This window comes from Symsagittifera roscoffensis, chromosome 7, assembly GCF_963678635.1.
Source record: "Symsagittifera roscoffensis chromosome 7, txSymRosc1.1, whole genome shotgun sequence".
Classification (NCBI taxonomy): Eukaryota; Metazoa; Xenacoelomorpha; order Acoela; family Convolutidae; genus Symsagittifera; species Symsagittifera roscoffensis.
In genome coordinates this window covers 14,707,165-14,727,974 of record NC_087068.1, presented here as the reverse complement: position 1 = coordinate 14,727,974, position 20,810 = coordinate 14,707,165, and the positions used below count along the sequence as shown (strand labels likewise).

The following is a 20,810-nucleotide window of genomic DNA, read 5'->3' as shown; positions in this document are numbered from 1 at the left end:
AATTTTATCCTTTGCGGGACATGTTTGTAAATGGTTTTGTCCAAACAGGTTACCACATTTGTAGCATTGCTTTTGAGTGTTGGAATATTGGTTCCTTTGTTGTTGTTGGGACTGACCTCGTGTATTTTGTTGACCTCGAGGATATGGGCGTCCTCGAAAATTTCCCCGGACTTCATAAATGTAACTATCTTCCAGATGCAAAAGGAAAATTCCGTTTCAATTAAAAAAAATTATATGAAAAAAAATAACCCGAGCGTATTTTTGTCATTTTCTTCAAAAATCAGAACGTCCTAAACAAGAGTTTATATGTAAGAAAAACTACCATGAGCGTAAGTTTTCTCTCAGTTTCTTGAAAAATCAGAACAATAACAATCATAAATAGTTTTTCAATTGGCGTGGGATATCATATCATCTGTGTAGCTAGTATGGAGTTTTATCATTTACAAATTAATTTCAATATACAATTGTGCAAGCAAACTGTTAATAATAATAATTGTGCATTGTTACATAAATTTAATTTCCAACTTCGTCGTAGTTTTTTTTGCTAATCAGAAGCTAAAATCGCTGATTGAAGAGTGCAAAAGATTTTAACATCCAAAATTATTCTTGAAGGATCATGTACAGGGTCAAAGCTCAAGTTTCGCTAATTTTTCCATAGAACTTTAAGTATAATGATTATTCAATTCGATTTATTGATGTTTATACTGAAAAGTGAAGTAAAACAACGCTAGGAGTAATGTTAAATTTATATGTTTGTTTGGTTCAGACTGTTGGTGAAATCCAAACAGAACTCTTGCTTTTCTCCGCTCTCAAAAATATCTCTGAAATTAAATAATAGACTTGCTCTCGGAACATTCTGTCTTGCTTTTTTGTTCACAGCCCGAACTATCAAACTAGCGAAATAGCCCACGGTTATCGTGGTGAAGGCTCCTAGCATTCCGTACCATGCATAAGATAGTCGGAACACTGAGTTTTGAATGAAGTTTAAATCATCAGTACTGCTTGCCAGAGTGTAAGCTCCGAACTCTTTCTGGTTGAGATATAATTGGTCAATTGTCTCGTCCAATGGGAGTTGAGACGAGCAGTTAGTTGCGTGAAGAATGAGTTTAGCCTGTGTGTACCCGACTGATTTGGTCCCCAAATAAATACATGCTGAAAAAAATACGTAGATTAATTTCACAATTAATCTACCAAAACTTGATGTCGAAACGGGTGTTAAAAGGGTGTTATAGTTCGGAATTTGATCAGAAAACTTGATCAGAAAAAAAACATTGAGGACTTGATCAGGAAAAAATGAGACGGTTGTCTTTGAAGTAGCTGTCTTTGAAGTTCATAATGGCCCCCCAATATACCTCGAAGGAAAAGAAGGATCAGGTTAACTATTTCCCCCCTATAGTACCTTGTAAAGAATCTCCCCCCCCCCCCTGTTCTCGCTAGAATTCTTAGCGAGAAAAAACCAAGGGCGTAACTATTGAATTTTCTGGTGAACGAAGAACAGTGTGTGAAAAAAGACAAAAAACTGAAAGATCTAAACAAAGTTCACAACTTGTTCAGGCGCCATTTTAAAGTTGACTTTAATGTTTTCATTTTTCTTATTTTATGACACTGAATTCTGCTTTTAATTGCCGAAATTTATGTCAATTCGATATTCTTTGTTGACTTGTAATTTCTTATAATTACGGTTAAATTACGTATGAAATGAAATGTTGTCAATCGGCCAGCTACCCAAAAACGATCCACCTCAGAACCGAAACGAGGCAGAAACACCCCCACCCCCCTATAATAACACATTTCATTTTAAAGTTCATTTATGCTCAACTGGATTGGTTTTGTATTTCTCAGAAATGTGTTCTGTCGCATTCCTATTGGTTGACGTTATTTTATTTTGCATTCCTATTGGTTGAATTTAATTTCAATAAATTTCATCTTAACCTTGTTAATAACTATTTCCCCCCTATTGCAATAGGGGGGAAATAGTTAACATGATCCGAAAAGAATAATAGTACGCCATAGCTCACTATATTCCGTATGTTTGAATAAAGAATAATTTTTATGGTGGCGAAAATATTTTATACAACCAACATTGACCGTGTGTGTTTTTGCTCCAACATATACTGTTGTGATTTGTTTTTAGTATCTTATAATGACCTTCGGTATTTTAATTAATACCAGTTTAGTTACGACCATCGGTCGATATGAACGGAAGTTCAGTTGTCCTTTTTAACGTTCTTAATTCAACTACTTCCTTTTAACGTTTTAACCTTTAAGCTTTTGTACATATAGAACTATAGAATTAGAATAGTTTATTATTGCGCAGTCAATTGATTCGAACGTGCGTGGAATTCCCCCCTTTTGGCCTAATCGCACTCTAGAGCCACCGCATGCCTGGACCCAATGGAGCGACCAATTTCAATTGGCGATCATTGCGAAAGAAAATCTGAATTTAGAGAGCCTACATGGACCAGAGATACCGGAGACGCAAATTCCAATTTTGGAACAAGCAACAGGCAGCGAGTCGGACGCGGAAAAAGCCAACAGAGAGAGCAGGAACAAAAACACAATGAAACAGTATGAATCCGCAGAAGAGAAACGGATCAACGAAGAGGAGAGGAAATTTAATGGAATGAGACGAACGGAGGCGGACAAGAAATTGCGATCAATTTTATTTCTAGCCCTAGGGAGCGAAGGAAAAAGAGTTTTTACACAAAAGAACCCGAGAGTCAAGATTCTAGAAATATCGTTCTCTGAGTTCTGGACTCAATTAGACGCAGCATTTAACAAACCGCCCAACACTACGTTCGAAAAATATAAACTACTAAATCGAAAGCAAAAAGATCGTGAGTCGTACGAACAATTCTGGGGAGCACTGACGGACCTAGCCAGCACGTGCAACATCAAGGAATCTGACGAGGCGGAATGGATAAGGGATATCTTCATTTGCAATATGAAGAACACAGACACCCAGAGGAAGCTACTTTCAGCTACCATAAGCCCGTCGAAAGCACTTAACCAAGCCCTAATCGACGAAAAGGGATATTTTAACCACCAGAAACTGACAAATATGTCACGGTCATCGCCCAACGGGACAACTTTTAAATCTTTTATTAACCACAATCATATCAAAAAGGAACCAAGTTTAAACATCGAAAGGAGTGACTCGTGCATGAAATGCGGAAATACATTTACGAAAGGGCACTTAAACGTTTGCCCAGCGAAGGGCATAACCTGTAAAATTTATAATTATAAGGGACACTTCGCCAAATTATGTAAATCACGCAATAAGAGACCAACTGTAAATACTGTATCAGATAATTACGTAAATACTGAGAATTGTACATACACACCTCCGGAAAACTCGTGGATGGAAGAAAAAGAATTGTGCGACGTTATAAATGCGTGGAATGAGTACTGACAGAGCGACGATGACGATTTCTCGGTGTTGAGCGTCAGAACTATTTACGACAATAATGGTCTCGAAACAAAAAAACTCCTGAACCTAGACATCGGCTGGGAAATGATTTTAAATATGAACATACCTGTAGATTCAGCAAGCCCTGTAAGTTTTTTAAAACAGAAGGTACTACACGAAATTAAACTAAGATACCCGAACCTCAAGATACACCCAATGGAGAAAAGAATAAAAAACCTATGATGCGGACTCACCAATGATACGATCAATATTTTGGGGAAAATAATAGTCAGAACACAGTCCAATGGGTGGATCAGTGAAGAAACCCCATTCTTCATAACCGGCGGACACGAGCGAAACAAATTGGGGAACGACAATTTACCCAAACTGGGCATTGAAATAACGCAGAGGAAATGCCCCCAACCAATCTGCATGGTCAATCAACCCACACTCGAGAGTGAGTACAAAAACTTACCTTCTTTATCAGACAAAATTTTTAACGAGTTCAAAAACTTATTCACTAGAGTGGAGAAAATACCTAACGATCGAAAGGTAACCCATTTTCACACACCTTTTAAACCATTACAAACCAAAGGGAGAAGAGTTCCACTCCACTTACTCGCGGGAGTGAACGAAGAGTTAAAAAGAATGGAAAAAGAAGGTCACATAATAAAATTAGAGAAATGCGACGAAGATTGCTTTATCAGCCCAATTGTAATCACTTGGAAAAAGGATACTTCAATAAAACTGGCACTTGACTCTAAGCTTTTAAATGATCAAATTTTTAAAAATAAGTATAAAATGCCGAATATCCATGAACTGATCGGTAACGTGGCGCTCCAAATTTCAGAAAAATCCAACGGGCGAATGTGGTTTAGTAATTTAGACCTGAAAACGCCTATAGCCAACTTAAACTATGCGATCAAACATGTAAACAGTGCAATTTTAGCATAGTATGCGGCGAAACGACCGGAACGTATCGATTTCTAACGGGATTTTACGGATTGGGAGACATGCCCAACGAATTCCAACGGGTCATGGACTCACTGTTGAAAAATATCCCGTTTACAAATTGTTACATAGACGACATACTGGTAGCCTCGCGTGGATCCCTGGAAGAACACAAATCAATAGTGTACAAAATTTTATTAATATTAGATAAGAACAACATGGCAGTTAAATGGGGGAAATGCGCATTTTTTAAATCTGACATCAAATGGCTTGGCTTCAAGATCTCAGGCGATGGAGTACGACCGTTGGTCGGTAAAGCCGACACAATAAAAAATTTGCCAACCCCGAAGAATATTTCTGAACTTCGTTCATTTTTCGGCTCGATAAACCAATATGTAAAATTTGTCCCTAACTTATCGACGTTCAGCTCCCCTCTTCGACCTCTTCTAAACAAAAAGTCGTTATACAAATGGGATATCAGCCATTCAATAGCGTTTGAGAAGTTAAAAACGGAAATTGTAAATATTGCCGAAAACAGCCATTTCGATATAAAAGAGAAGACAAGACTGAAAACGGACGCTTCACATAGCGGACTAGGGGCAACCCTAGAACAATTACAGGACGATCCAGATTTTAAACAACCATGAAATGAAATTTTCTACCAACGAATTAGAGTTGCTGGGAGTCGTATGGGCTACAGAACATTTCAGAAACTACCTGTACGGAACAGAATTCTAAATAGTAACTGATCACAAAGCATTACTATCAGCACTTTTGGCAAATCATGGAAACAAAACGATGCATAGCCGATTGATCCGTTGGGAAAACAGACTTTTACCATTCAATTTTAAAATTTCACATTTACCAGGAAAGGACATGGGCTTTACTGACCTTTTATCTAGACTTCCTTCGGGCGAAGCCATTCCAATTTCACATTATGACGATGAATTTGTAGTCGCTTCAATCGACAAAATTCAGAACATTTTATCGACTAAACAAAATTCTAAAATAGTTACTGTAAATTCTGTAGATAGACCAGCGGTCGCTGTAAATACTAATTCACGAGTTAATACAATCCCGTCGGGAGACGAAAATTCAAGCGACGTGATTGGTCAGAATTGGTTGAATAGCTCTTTAGCTTTACTCAATCTCAAGATTATTGCTGCTATCATATCTTGTATCGCTCAGTCGATAAAAGTTTGCCACAATAATCACTCTCAGACAGAAAATTGAACTACAAATTGCCAACCAGTCGATAATTCTAAATTTAATTTTAAAAGTATTATCTTTTCGGACAAAGTCCTTTTACATTTCTAACTACTAAACAGACACTTCATACCATCTAGCAAAAAAAAAATTAGAACTCCCAATGGACAAAGTGAACGAACCCCTTTTGATCATTCCCGAAGAACATAATATCGCCCTCAAATTCAGAGACGACAGACTTCCACCCGACCACGCAGACCTCTTAAGAAGATATAAGGCCGACCTGAATTTACCGAATTCCCCAATTCGCCCGGAAAACTACTGTTCGAAGAAATTGCTTCAGATCATGACTAAAGAAGACAAGGTGCTGTGTGATTTGATAGAGACGATAAAGAGGAATCGACCTATGGGCATACACGGGACTTACATGAAGAACTACACCAAAGACCTACACGTGAAGGATGAGCTACTATTTCTAGACAATAAACTTGTCGTCCCAGCTACCATCAGGGGAACTTTTAATTCGATGCTACATGAGACTCACCCAGGGTAGTTTGGGATGAAATCCCTCGCCGAATATTTAAGGTGGCCGCATATTTACCGCGAAATTTACCATCACGGGAGAACATGTAGCTAATGTCTAAAAGCGGGTAAGAACATTAAAGTGTTACTAGGCACCCATAATATTTCGAAACTCCCCACGTTGACATTCGCGAACGAAGAAATTAATTTGGATTTTGCGGGACCGTTGGACGCGTGCTGGGGTAACAACAAATACATTCTCCTTTGCATTGACCGTTACACTAAGTTTCCTTCGGCCAAAATCGTCAATAACACCTCTACAAGTAACGTAATTTCATTTCTAAACGATTACTGTCACCTCCACGGATTCCCAAGAAAAATTAGAGTCGACCATGGGTCATGCTTCTTATCACATGATTTCAAAAACTTTTGCGATAAATTTAATATTGAAGTTATTTACTGCACTGTCGGAGACCACAGATCCAATGGGCTAGTAGAAAGACTAGTGTACACAATTAAATCGAAATTTCTGGCAATGTCATTCGAAGTACCCAAGCCATCTCTAAACGATTCGATCGAGAAAATCATCTGGAATCTGAGAATCTCAAAACAAACTGGGATCGGCTGTACTCCGTTTGAAAAGCATTTTAATAGAGTAGCGAACACTAGGTGGAAAATTCTTATGTCCAATATTGACCATTTAGATAAAGGGAAGGCTATACTGTCCAAAGAGCGGGCCACTAACTGGGAACTACACGACGGGGCAGAAGATGGCTATTTGGACGAGGAAAAGGACAGCACGTCGGACCCAGAAGAAAACATGCCTCTAGCTAGGACTTTCAGCCTACACACAGCCCCGGACGTCACTATCCGAACTTCAGAACCACTGGCAAAAAGAAAAGCAGTAATGGGAGGTAACTTATATAGAGAGGTGTCTAACAGGAAAAATAGAGACCGATATTTTAATCTGGTTAAGAAGGATATCATCGATTCTTCAGAGCACACAGTTACTCTCGTCGACAACGGTCACGTTTTACGTAAATCGGATCTGGCTATAAAAGGAAAAATACTCCCAGGGCCCAAAAAGATAATAGTGAATCAGACACCCACTGGGCATAATCTTAATACTCATTCGAGTTTAGCTGGGAAAAGGAAACTCTCACCACCGAAGAAAGCTGGATCGACACCCGCTGGTCACTCGAGCCAAGGCACCCCGAGAACGGATAACACCAGAGCAGGGACTAGCGCACCGACTGCGAGCACAGCCATTCAAGACTCTCCAAGATTCTCTTCAGGTTCATCTTCCTTAAATCTAGATTCGTGGGACGGGATAATCGAGGATTACTTTGATGACGTGTCCAATAATAACGTACCTCAAAATCCCTATACCGAATCTAATCCGGGCTTAAGTATTACAGGTCCTGCCGAGTCCCTACAACTGAGCTCAGAAAGGACAGTGAACAACGACCCACGGGAGATTGTTGTCATCCACGATGCGAATACTACCGAAGGATCACAGGACAATCCAATTATGGTAGACAGTATTCCGGAACAGACGTTCAGCGCGACTCCACAGACCCGAAAGCCCCCCACAGTTTTACGGAAATCGGAGATTTATAGGCGTGGTGCAAGAAAAAGACGACCTAGGGGCGTCAACTCCCTTGTTCTCTCCGGCACCGGACTCTCACAGGTCTACTTTCTCGGTCAACTCTCCTTCTGACCTTTTGACTCCATTAGCGGAGGCGCCTTCCAGACAGATTCTCTTCGCAGAAACTACGTTGTGCTGGTCTTCAAGGAACTCCCTCCCGACGGTCAGACTTGCAACATCTACCACGAAGACTCACTTTCACGAGAATTCTTCGGACTCAAATTTAACTTACCCGACCTCAAAGGACCCCACGCTAGAGGTGGACAGCTATAGCGAGATCTCATCGACTATAGATTCGGAAGTGAGGGCCAAATTGGATGAGTTTGAGGACCAATTCTTGTAATCGACATATCAATTCAAACTTAACAAAACAATTCTGTAAACCATATTTTACCGCCGGACTTTTTACTTTTACCTGTAGATACAATTGTACATGTTAATGTACTTGTTGTGGATTAGTTTTATCTAGTTAGTTATCGTATTCTGTAAATTTTGTAATTCTGTATAGCCACCCTGTACATTTGCTACATTCTCTTTCAATTGTGGATTTTATTTTACTTCTGTATATTTACCCTATGGGCGCAGTTTGGAAAATTCTTCCATTTTCGGAGGGGAAAAAGGGTGTATATAGAGTTATATAGTTAGTTTGCAGTTTTATTTTTTTCCCGGTGGGAAATGTTGTGATTTGTTTTTAGTATCTTATAATGACCTTCGGTATTTTAATTAATACCAGTTTAGTTACGACCATCGGTCGATATGAACGGAAGTTCAGTTGTCCTTTTTAACGTTCTTAATTCAACTACTTCCTTTTAACGTTTTAACCTTTAAGCTTATGTACATACTTTGTACATATAGAAACATAGAATTAGAATAGTTTCTTATATACTGAAAGTTTAATTTTTTACAAGTTGTTTAAACCGAAATTTCCCTCTTTTTTCAAAAATACTTGCATCATTTTCCACAACCCCGAAATACGGAAATGATTAATTTACCCAGTAGAGATATGCTGCTCAAATATCCAATTGTAGAACCAATTCCATTGCTCCTTGTAGTCAGCATTCCCAACAGAAACAAGCCCAAGACAGGTCCCGCCAGAATTCCACTGATGGCGAAAGCCAGTTCAAGTATGGACCCCAAATACTTGCACAAAAATGCAAACGCAACTGTAATAATTGCAAACACTGACGACAACAATTTCCCAATTTGCGCTCTCTTTTCCTCGGTGAAAAGTTTAGGAGGAATCAAATCGGTTAAAACAAGTCCAGCTAAAGCGTTCACACCTGTTGAAATTGAACTTAATGATCCACTAAAAATACAAGATACAAAAAGACCTCCAAAGCCAGGCCATTTTGAAAACGTGTCCAGCACAAAATAGGGTAAAATTTGGTCTGGACTTTGAATATGTCCTGCTTTGAGCGGGTCACACAGCGCGTATTTCGTGAAGGCTACAAATCCACAATAACCCGAAAGAAATACAATCGAAAGTAACCCAGGAAGAATCATAAACGTTGCTTTGTATGCGTCTCTGTTTGTTTTGACGTTGACGTATCTCTGAACCAGCGCTTGATTGACAGCATAAGTCGGCAGCCACATGAAAACACCTCCAACAATCAAATCGAATCCCGAATGTCGCACTCTCGGATCCCACGAGAAGTTGTCGTATTCTAGACGAAGTCCAGCGTTTGCAACTTCAAAGACAGCCGAGAAGCCTCCGACCTTCAGGGTTCCTGCGATAGCCACTGTAATCATGCCTCCAATCATGACCACCGTTTGAACTGCGTCGGTCCAAATTATGGCCTTTATGCCTCCTACGGCTGTATAGAAGAGGCATACAAGACTTACTGTGATAATGGACCCGTTTAGAGATAACCCTGTGACTGCGTTAAGGGCAAGAGCTGGTGAGTAAGTAACAACCCCCATGTAAAGTAGCATTTGGATTGTGTAGGCCAGACAAGCCATAAGAGATAAGACGATATTGAATCTTAAAAAATTTATCATCAGACCCCGATGAAAAGATTGAAGTCAAAAATTAAAAAAATCATTTTGAAATTTATTCATTTACTTCTCAAAATCCAGTAGTTACACCGCAAAACTTGGAGTCATCGGAGCATATCACTAGAGTTAGTAGTGAATTTAATATGTGGATGGAAGGTGGCTCTCTCAAAGTAGTTCGATACCTTTAGCAACCTGTTTTTTTAGGTCGACCGATCGACCGAATTGATTTTCCGAGCTCTCCCAAAGCACTGAAAAGACCCTGTTTTGGTCAAATTTTCTGCGCTGCAGGGCACAATTTTGAAAAACGGGCCAAAAAACGCGCGTTTTTAGGCACTTTTTAGAAAATTTTGATCAACAAATTTGCGTTTTTTTGGCGCGCGCTGCCCCCTCAAAGTAAATATATATTGGCGCCCATAGAAAAATTTAGGGTCCGTCATCAAATATGGATATCTCAAAATAGTACAAAGGAGGGACCCTTTGGGTCGGCAGGGGGTCGAATCCCTGAGGAGGGGGGGCGTCCCCCCCCCCCCCCTAAATCCGCCCCTGGTCTTAAACTTGTTCACCCTATCAGAAAACTTCTTTGCAAAACTTATCAACTTCTTAGAGAGCAAAATATAACTGCAAAGGGGACTAATGAAGTCCGGTGCTTCTACCTATTTCGCAAGTATACGAATACTGATGCACTTGCTTGTTTGCGGAATACAGGAATGAACAACAAAGCTGTGATTGGAATAAGGATGAAGAATGATACCAAATTGTAAAAGAACATGAAGCCATTCATGTAGATCTCAGACGGCGTTCCTGAAAACAAAGTTCAACTAATTAACAGTCACTTCAGATGTTTTCCCGCAAAGCAGAGCCACTTAAAGCAAAGAGTTTAAGTGTTTTAACTGGTCTCTGAAAATTAAAATTTCTTCGAGCCAAAAAAATTCCGCTAAGGCGTCGCGGAAAAGTTTCTTGAATTACTCGGGCCCCCATATTCCCTAGACTAATCTTCGATAGACATGCTCTTTCAATTGAGTTTTCAGATTGCTGCAGGTATTCTAAGAAGCTTGACTTGTTGAGACTAGTCAGTGTTGCAAAATACTTAATTTTAACTCACCCAATAGTGTGATTGCAGATATGAAGCTGGCCAATAGCGACAGGGATGTCGGGATCCAATCGAGCTTACCGTCGCCGGATAACCACTCGCGCTGCGTCTTCTGCCGTCCTCCGGAACAGCAGGCGAAGTAAATTCCGATAAAAGCCGAAATCCCGAGTAAACACGCGAAGACCGAATAGTCGGCCCAGCCGAATTGGGAGGAGTTGGACAGATCGTCCGATGTTGAGGCAACGACTCCTGGCGTGCTTCTCGATTCCATCATTGATGACTCACTCGTAGGAGACGCTGACATTTTCAATAAAATAAAAAAGACTAGAATACAAATGATTGAAAATGCGACCAGATTAAATACGAACTTTTTTAGATCAAAGGCTTCTAATTTTTCAATAATCGGCCTATGATGGTCGCCAATATAACATAAATGGCCTCATCTGCTAGAACTCGTTTTTGCTTAGTATAGCATTCAAATGTCAGATGAATGCACTCGATGTAATGACAGTTTTTAACATCAGTTGTTTAATTCATCAAATCTTTGATTAACTTCTGCATAAAAGTGAAATCACACAGCTAATTGTTTGGTTGATTGGCGAGAGAACACTTTCATGTATGGCTGTCATTTTTAAACTGAAACTTGTGAACGCAAAGTATTTTTTGCTTGATAGATAGACCAAATAACGCAGTTAAAACACGTTCTTAGTTCTCATATTTCGCAACTTAAAACCTTTAGATTCATGGACGCAAAGTTAGGTAGCATAGTTTGATAACTTTGATGGAAATATCAGTGAACAAATAAATAATCATAAATAATCACCTGGTTTGGAGTGAAACGACTTTGGTCAGACTTAGAGCAAAAAAACTAAGCACTACAATACATTTTCATATTTCATATTTCAAAGCCTTGTCACGTTGCGAAAAAATATCGTTTTCCTATGTTTTGATGGAAAGTGCTCCAGATAGGTTCGAGTCTGCATATATGGTTCAGCAGTCTGCTCCTGAATCAGTGTGCAATCTGCGCTGTTTTACTAATTTTAAACTTTATCGGATGTCTAAGTTATTGAACAAATTTAAAGTTCTTGAACAAATTCTGGCCTTAAGAGAGTGAAATGACTAAATAGCAAACGAATGATTTTTTGAAACTGAACTTGAAACGTCAAAAGAGCAATGTAAAACGAATGCGCTTTTTCAAAAACGTCAATTTTTTTGATTAAACTCAAGACCACTACTTCAAAACAATGATCATTCAGCAGCAGTCTTCTATCTAATTTTTCATTGAAAAACTACAGCAAAAATGCCGACAAAAAAAAACAAACTTCAAAGAATCATTTCGAATAACTTTTAGCTAGTAGGTCAATTTATTTCAAATTTTACGGCCTTGTTAAGTTAATGCCAAATTGTTGGCAATAGTTTTTGGGTCAACGGATCTGAATGAAGTTAATTAATCTAAAATTGCTCATTTTGGCGTCAATTTTCATCTTATTACTACTTTCAACACGTAACACGGCCAATTAAACTGTTTAAGATCATCAACATTGCCGACAATTTGGCCTTAACTGTACATTATATAAAAATGTTGTTACTGAACTATGGTGCTGATTTAAGTTATCCGGAGAGAACGTATAGACCTGAAATTTAAAAACCGTTTTCCATTGGATTAACTATAGACAAAATTGACCAGAACAAAATGTGCTTAGGTTTTCACGCGAATTAATATTTTGCAATTAATTGGCAAAATTCGGGCCCAAAGTTTTACCCCACAAACGAATCAATTTTTGATTTCTCCTTTAATCAAAAATGCTGATCTTTTTGCTGGGTGGTCCAATATGTATGGTTCAAAAACGGTGTTTGATTTAGTAAAAACGTAAAACTTTTTAACAGCAACAATACGAGGCCAAACTGTGCAATCTCTGCATTGTAAGCGGAATCCGCAACAGGCCAAAATCAGATTTGTCGCGGAATCCGCAACATTGCTACTTTTCTTTGATCTTTTATGCTGTTTTGGATTCCACAAACAAATACCTAAATCATTGTACCGCTCAAAATCGCTCCAAAAATAGGCAAATTTGCGGAATCCGCAACAGTATTTGCGGAATCCAGAACAGTTTGTGGAGTCCACAAACAAATGATAAACTATTTGTATCGTTAAATTGAGCTGTTGCGGAATCTGCAAATTGTAAGTGGAAACCTCAATTTGTAAGTGGAATCCGCAAATTGTAAGTGGAATCCGCAAATTGTAAGTGGAATCCGCAAATTATAAGTGGAATTCGCATTTTGTTTGCGGATTCCATTTACATATATGTTCATTTGTGGTAACGTTTTAATTTATATCTTTTATTTCCTACAGGTGTTCACCAACAACGGTTCACAAACAATACATGACGTCTACCAGTCTCAGTTCGATCTCAACTTCGATCTCACTAACTTCGTCGCCAACTTCGATTTCAATTCCTGTAACCCAACTTCGATCCCAATTCCTGTAACCCAATTTCGATCCCGATTCCTGTAACCAAACTTTGATCCCGATTCCTGTAACCCAACTTCGATCCCAATTCCTGCCGTCAATCTCAATTCCTGCAAAAGAAACAAATTGAACAAACTTATGAAGTAAACTCGCATTTAAGTTAATCAGTTCTTTTCAACCAATTAAATCAATTAAAATAATTAAAGTGTGTTCAAATATAGTTTGATAAGGCAAAATTCCCGGGAATAAATTTTTGTTTTGGCAATTAACCCCTTATTTTGGCTGTAGTTGTTCAAGTTTTGTTAATTTTTTTAAATCTAAAATGGATTTACTCAAATTAGTCTTCTTAATAGATAATTTACTTTCTATGAGCAAATTACACCAAATAGATAGTTTAATCTTTATGAGTAACTTTGACGGACCGGCATATTTTTCAGACCATAACACAAACTGCATACAATAAGAAGAATACGGCAAATTACGGTAAATTTGAAGAGATCAAATAACAACAAACAGTCATAAGAAATCAGTCATGACAACAAACAGTATAAACAGTTCAAGTTGTTCGTTCCCAGTCATAAAAAAATCCTGGGCGGACTCGGCCATACTATGTCTAAATACTTCTCGGTAGTTATCCTCGACGGCATATCTACCACGGCATGCATTTAAATGGCATCGGATTGTGCTCATGAGGAAATCTCTGTATTCGTTGAACTTGAGAGATTTGATCAGAGTGTCTAGCTCACGTTCGTTTCTTGCTGGCAACGAATCCCATTTCCCCCCAGCACAGAATCCCCCCAGCACAGAAGATTGATGGCATTTAAAAAATCCTGAGGTTATACCGCCCAAAAATATAGCAGCACACTGTGTGAATGATAAACCAATGGCCTTTCTGGTTACTGGTGTAGCTGGAACCAATGCGAAAGTTTGCCCTGTTTTTTTCCTCATCAAGCCAACGCATCTTTTCATTTCCAAAAATTTTGCAAAATTTTGGCTAATTGGGTGATAATATCACTCAGATCGCAGCTAAAAATGTTCTAAATCGAAGCACAAAATAGTAAAAGAATAAATCATATTTGTTTTTGGAAAAACAACGAATTTGAAAAAAACAGCCACATACCAAAAAATCTTCTTCCGCAAGCTCCGCCAAAACAAGGCATTCTCAGGTTGACATCCGCATTTTGGATGGAACTCATTCCACCAAATGCTCGTATCTTCGAATAATCGAATTTCAAATAATCAACACGAAATTTTCTCAGGCGCACAAGATAGTCGATCCTAGCTAAAACCACAAAACAGAATACGGTGTATAAATAGAATACGGTAGATTAAATAACGATAAAAAATAAGTATCAGCTGCATCCGGAAATGCGTAATAAATTTTCAGGATATCAGATGAAATCGATGATCATACAGAATATAAGGATAGTTGGATGTGATTACTTAGTAGATTTGTTACACATTTGATTAATTACATGATAATTTTGCCTGTTTTACACCGTTGATGCATGGAGCAAACTTCAACGGAATGTCACTTTCTGGCAACTCAAAATAATCAAGGCGACTCAAAAAATCTTTCTGCGGTTTTTCCTCCTTGTTTTTTTTGGCCTTGGGCTCTGAGGATTTTTGTTCAGGTCTAGATTTTTCAGCATCCGTAATCATGAACTTTATGAAATTGTCTGGCAGTGATTCTCCGGCGAATCGTTTCCTTGAATCGCCTTGTGACTCGTTTCTCAACTCGGAGTACCTAACGTATAAATTGCCACTGCATGATGGTCCATTCCCCACTGTCCTGAGGTTTGTCGACCAAACGAACTGTGCACTGGGACACGAAAGGGTCGTTGATGTGGACAATCCCTTTTTTAACACTCCCAGCATGTTGAAAAAAAACCATCGAGTCCCTGTGCAGCCGTCAAGGATGACAAGAATGAAAAACTCTAATATATGACCGAGCTGAGAAGCGATTGAATGATTAAATGAAATTAGCCTTGGTTCAAGAGTTGACTAATGACAGTTTCCCTGATATTGACGGCTTTACTGATAAGAACTGCACTGTCTAATTCCACTTATCCTTATGACGCCTTCATTATCAATTGGTCGCCTTATCTTTAGGCAGTCATTATTGCATAGATGCCACAGTCGGCTGGTATGCTAAAAAGAGTTGAAAGTATCGAAGCTATTCTTTGGTGGACTCTTATCTTGATATCCTGGTGTTTTGATTAAACTGGTGCTGATAAGAGATGGGAGCTTCGCCGCTAAATTGGACTCAGTTCATCCTCATCTTGTGCTCAATATTAGTTGCATCTCTCATTTTTCATCCCACTCTAGTAAAAACTTACGGACTCAAAGTAAATGTCCAACGCCGAAAACTCATGTTCAGTGCCTTCCAGTTCTCCATCACCATTTGCAGTGCCTTCTAACATCCCTGTGCCTCCGTCGCCACTCGCAGCACCCCAGACGACATCATTTGCTCTTCTGACACCGGTAACCCTTTTGCGAGCACCCCTGCGACCTTTCGCCTCGCCAATTCCGCCGACACATGGGCAACCACATACCCCTCCGCGACACGTCCATTCAGGCCCCTCGATGGTACATCAATATCAGCCATATCCAGCCTACCTGGATTCCTACATGTCGGCTTCACCGTATCCGAATTCTCATTGGCCATCGAGTTTTCCCCACTATCGAGAAGTTGAAAGACAACCGCATGACCATGAGAGGCGAACCTACACTCCCACGGAACCACGAGCCGATGATCCCACGAAATTACAAGGCCACATGAACGGCGAGCCCACAAAAAGCCCTAAAAGGGATCATGCAAAGCCAGATAATGTAGGCGAAACTGTAAGTTGAAGAAATAAATTCACATTACACAAGCCTAAAGGTTTTGGTAAACCGAATGTTAAAACTAAATCATATTCAAATTTAGCAATCTGGAAAAACCTCCCGAGCGGAAAACCCGATAATAACGAGACTCTCAAAGAAGTCATTTTGCAGAATGTCCAGAAGTCGAATGTAGCGTCGATAAAAGAAACGGAGCCTTGGCTCACAAAGAACAATTGACCTTGTTCAGGGTCATTGTCACGTTTCTGTCCACGTCCACAGGGATGCTCGAGAAAATGATCATCAACAGCACGGTACATGCTGTCGTCCAGGCGATTGTCAAATTAGAGGAAAAAAATGAAGACGATACCGTGGAGCTGAGCATAGAACCAGCAGCCTGTAAGTATCTTTCTAAATCTAATACACTGGTTTGATAAAAAAAAAACCTGATGACTCGATTTGATGACTCAATTTTATAGTGTCAACTTCTCGCGTCTCCCACAGAATTTTAGTCTGGCTAGTACAGGGTATGAAAATGTACTATACAGAGGCCAGAACCCATTTAAAGAAGAGCAATATGATTTATGTTGTTCAGCGGGCTTTTCGGGACACAAAAACAAACATGGTGACGACTCAACTGTTTTTCGTCATTTCATTTGGGAACGCGGTGTTCCGGGTTGCTCCACTAGTTGATCAGTTCAAACGTCAGGTAGATCAATTGATATGAAGTTTCAATGTATTCCAAGGGGATTTATTTATCCAAATTGAAATTGACGTGGAATCACATGTAATAATTACGTTTTTTATAGATTAGCATCATAAATCTGGATATGCCTTTGTCTACGAGTTCTACGTTCGATATGGAAAAACTGAAGAAGCAAGCTTGAGAAAATCACCAGAAACTGGACGGATACACCCACGAGGAGGTTCTGTTGGCAGTGCAATCCCGACAAGATTCTCAATGTTACGTTCGCCAGGTGCAGCGCGGGTAGATCTTCGTTCAGCAGATGACGACTTCCCATGAGCTTTCAAGTAAAGTTACAAACTTTTACTCAAAGCACAAGTGGGCAACCCATGACCTTAAGAAGGTGATTGACCACGTGGCAAAGCTGCTCAATGATGGATCAAAGAGAAAGTTTCAGCCGCTTGAGAAAACCACAAGCCTAAAATATACCGCCAACGACATTGAGAGCTTTCCATATAAGGCTCAGGAAGAGTTGCACAGTCTTGCATTGACCCAGAGCTGGGTCGGCATATGTGATGTGATATTTCCCGTCTTTGCAAGAGATACTTTATAATTTTAATAACTCGATAAAAATATCTTACTAATAAATTTTCATTTTTTAATCAGTAATTTTTGAATCAGTTCATTTTTGAATCAGTAATTTCTTTTTTTTTACTAGGTTTGATTGCTTTGCAATCGTTCAAGAAAGATGACGTGTTGGTGGATTACCACGGCAAAGTAGTCACCAACATCAATGCCGGCCAGTATTGCCTCCAACCAGGAGTTCTAACTGAATACAATTTGCAAATTGCGGGTCCTCCTGGGCGATTGATCAACACTTCAAATGAGGAGTGCCCGTTACATAAATGGAAAGTTTGCCTGGTTCGTTCAGCGACCCACGCCAACCAGAAGAAAAACGAGGCCAATATGATGATGGTAGAAGTTGTGTTTTCCAGCATAGGTGAAAGAATAGTCATCCTAAAAGCCAGGAGAGACATTGCACCTTTCGAGCAACTGTGCTTTGACTATGGAGTCAAAGTTGCTCAAGCGTTGTTTGACGACAGCAGTTAAATGAATTTTGCGTATTCTACAAAACTTTAAACTCGTTTCGTTCCGGGGAACGTTTTATCCGTTTTCGAATCAATTTGTGTTGATGATTTTATATTTTAAACCTGTTCTAATTTAAGTTCAAATTTACAAATTAAGTTTTTTAATTATAAACCCTGAATATATACAATTATGTACAATGACTAAGAAATTGAGAAAATATTGTGATTAGGAATGAAATAACATTAAAAAGTGAATGATCGAACTAAACTGAAAAATCAAAATAGTCGTTTTCAATCAACTGTTTAAAATCTAAGAGTGCATATCCACGAATTTAGTTAAGTAATGGTTTAAGATTTGATCGTGGATTCCACAGACAATGCTTAAGTATTTGTTTGTACTTTCCGCATTCGTTGTTCTAGCTAGCCATTTTTCAAGCTGGTTTTTGCTGGATATCTCACTTTCAATCTGCGAAATCCGCTAACATTTTGTGGAATCAATAAAAAGAAACTGTCGCGCTCTAATACAAATTTTTATTTTTAGTACATATTACGTGAGATCATAAAAAATCATTGTCGTCCAAAAATGGTGCAAGGCGATTGATCGACGCTTCAAATTGTTCGAATAAAAAATTGAGAGAACAACATGATTAAAAATGAATTGCGAATGTCTTAATCTGAAGCAACATTATAAAGTGAATGATCGACCGATGGTCGATATGAAACATACTTAGCAAGTGTCTAGTTAGTGCTAAATTAGCTAAAAATAAGTCTACAAACTCTACAAATTGTAAAATAAAGAAATTGGAAAATAGGTTTTTAATGAGTTCAATAAGTTTTAAATGTATTCGGCGTCAAATTCTTCTAAGCTTGGCTTGTTGTACGTCCTGATCTATTTTGCTCCCGGAATCTTGCTCTGCCACTATGATGGGTGATTTCCCGGTGGCAGACTTCCGCAATGTCTGAACGTACCCCGATTTCGTGAGGGGAATGAGGAAATCAGACGGTGACCAGCACAAGAAAGCAGGCGGTCTGATTGTAGATCTGGGCTTTCTAGAGCGGAACCGAATAATGATGGTCCAGAACCAACTGGTAGTTTGTGTGAGCGTCGGGTTCCCGCCCGTCAAGTTCCCCCTGGTCGTCTTCTTCTGAGGGCTGGCTCTGGTTGACTTCTTGGGAGGCGATGATTTCCTCTTTCCGGCTAAAATATAGCCGTTTTTCAAAGTGACCGTGTGGTCCGAAGAATCAACAATCGCCTCTTTAAATGGATTAAAATACGATTATCCGTTTTTTTGGTTGGTGTTTATTCTAAAAAGGTAACCTCCAGTGGCCAATTTCGCTAGAAAAGGCCGTTTCCCATTAGAGATTGGGATTGGGGTTGCTCGACTTCCATGGGTAATCTTTGCCAGTGGGATGTCCGAGTCTAAGGAGGAGATTGGGGTTGCTCGACTTCCATGTATAATCTTTGCCAGTGGGATGTCCGAGTCCGAGTCTGAGGGGGATTCCATGACCGCGTCTTCGTATCCAACCTCTGCTCCATCGTGTAATTCCCATTTCTTTGCCAGGCGGTCTGATATGATTGACTTTCCTTGATCTTAACGATTATCAAAAGAGATCAGAAAGCGTCCAAAGGGCCGGCGAACTCTAAATTAATCTGTCATTGTCAATGAAAGTTCCGGTATTTGCTCATATGCTCCGATCCCAACAACACCTTAAGTTTCTTACCGTCTTTTGATCATTGTTTGCAAGAGTTGCCGTGGTGTTTTAATTCCCTATAAATATATGGCCACCAGATAAATTCAGCCAGAAACTTCATGCCAAACTGGTCTAGATGGGACTCGTGTAGCATCGAACTGAATGCGCCTCGGGCCGCAGCTGGTTTTACTTTTTTGTTGTCCAAGAAATGTAGATCATCTCTGGTGTGCAGGTCCTTCTCATAGTTTTTCATGTACAATCCATGAATTTTCAGTGGGCGTCCTGTCTTCAGTGTTGTGATTAGATCCCATAAGAATTTGTCATCCTTGGTCATTAATTGTAGTAACTTCTTGGAGCAATGATTTTCTGGTATAATTGGGGAAGAAGGTAAAGATAAGTAAGCTTTGTAGCGTTTCAATAAGTTGAAGTGGTTATTGTTAAGTAGGTCGTCTTTAAACTTCAAAGCAATATTGTGTTCCTCTGGGACGGGGACCGATCGTTTAGCAGACCAATCTGGGACGACTACTAAAGGGTCAGAAAATTTCGAAGATGAAGTTCCCGTGGTATTCAATCTTTTTGTTAACAAACTATCGTTCAACATTAAGAAATATAGTAGGGTTTTAATCGAAAACGAAATGCTTTAGTAGTTACAAAGCGAATTCTCTAATGGTATACAAGAAGTATTAGCAGCAATAATTCTAAGATTAGGAAGCTAAAGAGCTATCGATTCGAAATTGACCCATCACAGCGCTTGAATTACTCGTTCCCGACGGTAGAAAAGTATTTTAATTTGAATTTACAGCGACCGACGGTCGATCTAATTTTATTCTATTTAAAACGGTAAAATTTTGCGAAGTCTAGTTTTTTTCGACCGTGTTAGTTAATAGAAAATATATCTGTAGAGCTGGATTGTGAAAATTGATGCGATGACTACAATTGTGAAAACCATAACCTCAACCAGAATCTACCACAATGTTGAATGTCAACTTCCATAGGGATCAAATGTGCAAGTTGACATTGAACTTCGGCATAGGCTATGTTTTGACGTTTGATCACCATTAAAAGTTGACGTTAAACCTCATTTTAATAGCTTCAAATTTGAATCTATGGCTGCTACGAATCAATTCGAATTTGCATTCTAGGGCGTTCACAAATTGATTCGTAATATGCCATAGTTTTAATTTTAAAACAACGATTAGTTGTCACTGCTAATCCATCCAGTCCAACCAGT

General features: G+C 39.2%; 1 protein-coding gene across 1 annotated transcript; it reads right to left on the bottom strand.

Moving 5' to 3' along the window:
• Nucleotides 1-399: 399 nt before the first annotated feature.
• Nucleotides 400-11,303, bottom strand: LOC134851624 (sodium-coupled monocarboxylate transporter 1-like). Its single transcript, XM_063867793.1, has 4 exons — nucleotides 10,834-11,303; nucleotides 10,385-10,532; nucleotides 8,729-9,717; nucleotides 400-1,152 (listed from the first exon to the last, which is right to left on the bottom strand). The coding sequence occupies exons 1-4, from the start codon at nucleotides 11,123-11,125 to the stop codon at nucleotides 746-748; spliced, it is 1,836 nt and encodes a 611-aa protein (XP_063723863.1). The 5' UTR covers nucleotides 11,126-11,303; the 3' UTR covers nucleotides 400-745.
• Nucleotides 11,304-20,810: the final 9,507 nt, after the last annotated feature.

Bases quoted from the DNA above. Each gene is read 5' to 3' on its own strand.
- LOC134851624 (XM_063867793.1), bottom strand. From the start codon at position 11,125: ATGTCAGCGTCTCCTACGAGTGAGTCATCAATGATGGAATCGAGAAGC. The intron at 9,718-10,384 runs GTAGAAGCACCG...AAATTTTTTAAG, and splicing joins TTCGTATACTTGCGAAATAG to ATTCAATATCGTCTTATCTC. The intron at 1,153-8,728 runs GTAAATTAATCA...TATTTTTTTCAG, and splicing joins GAGCAGCATATCTCTACTGG to CATGTATTTATTTGGGGACC.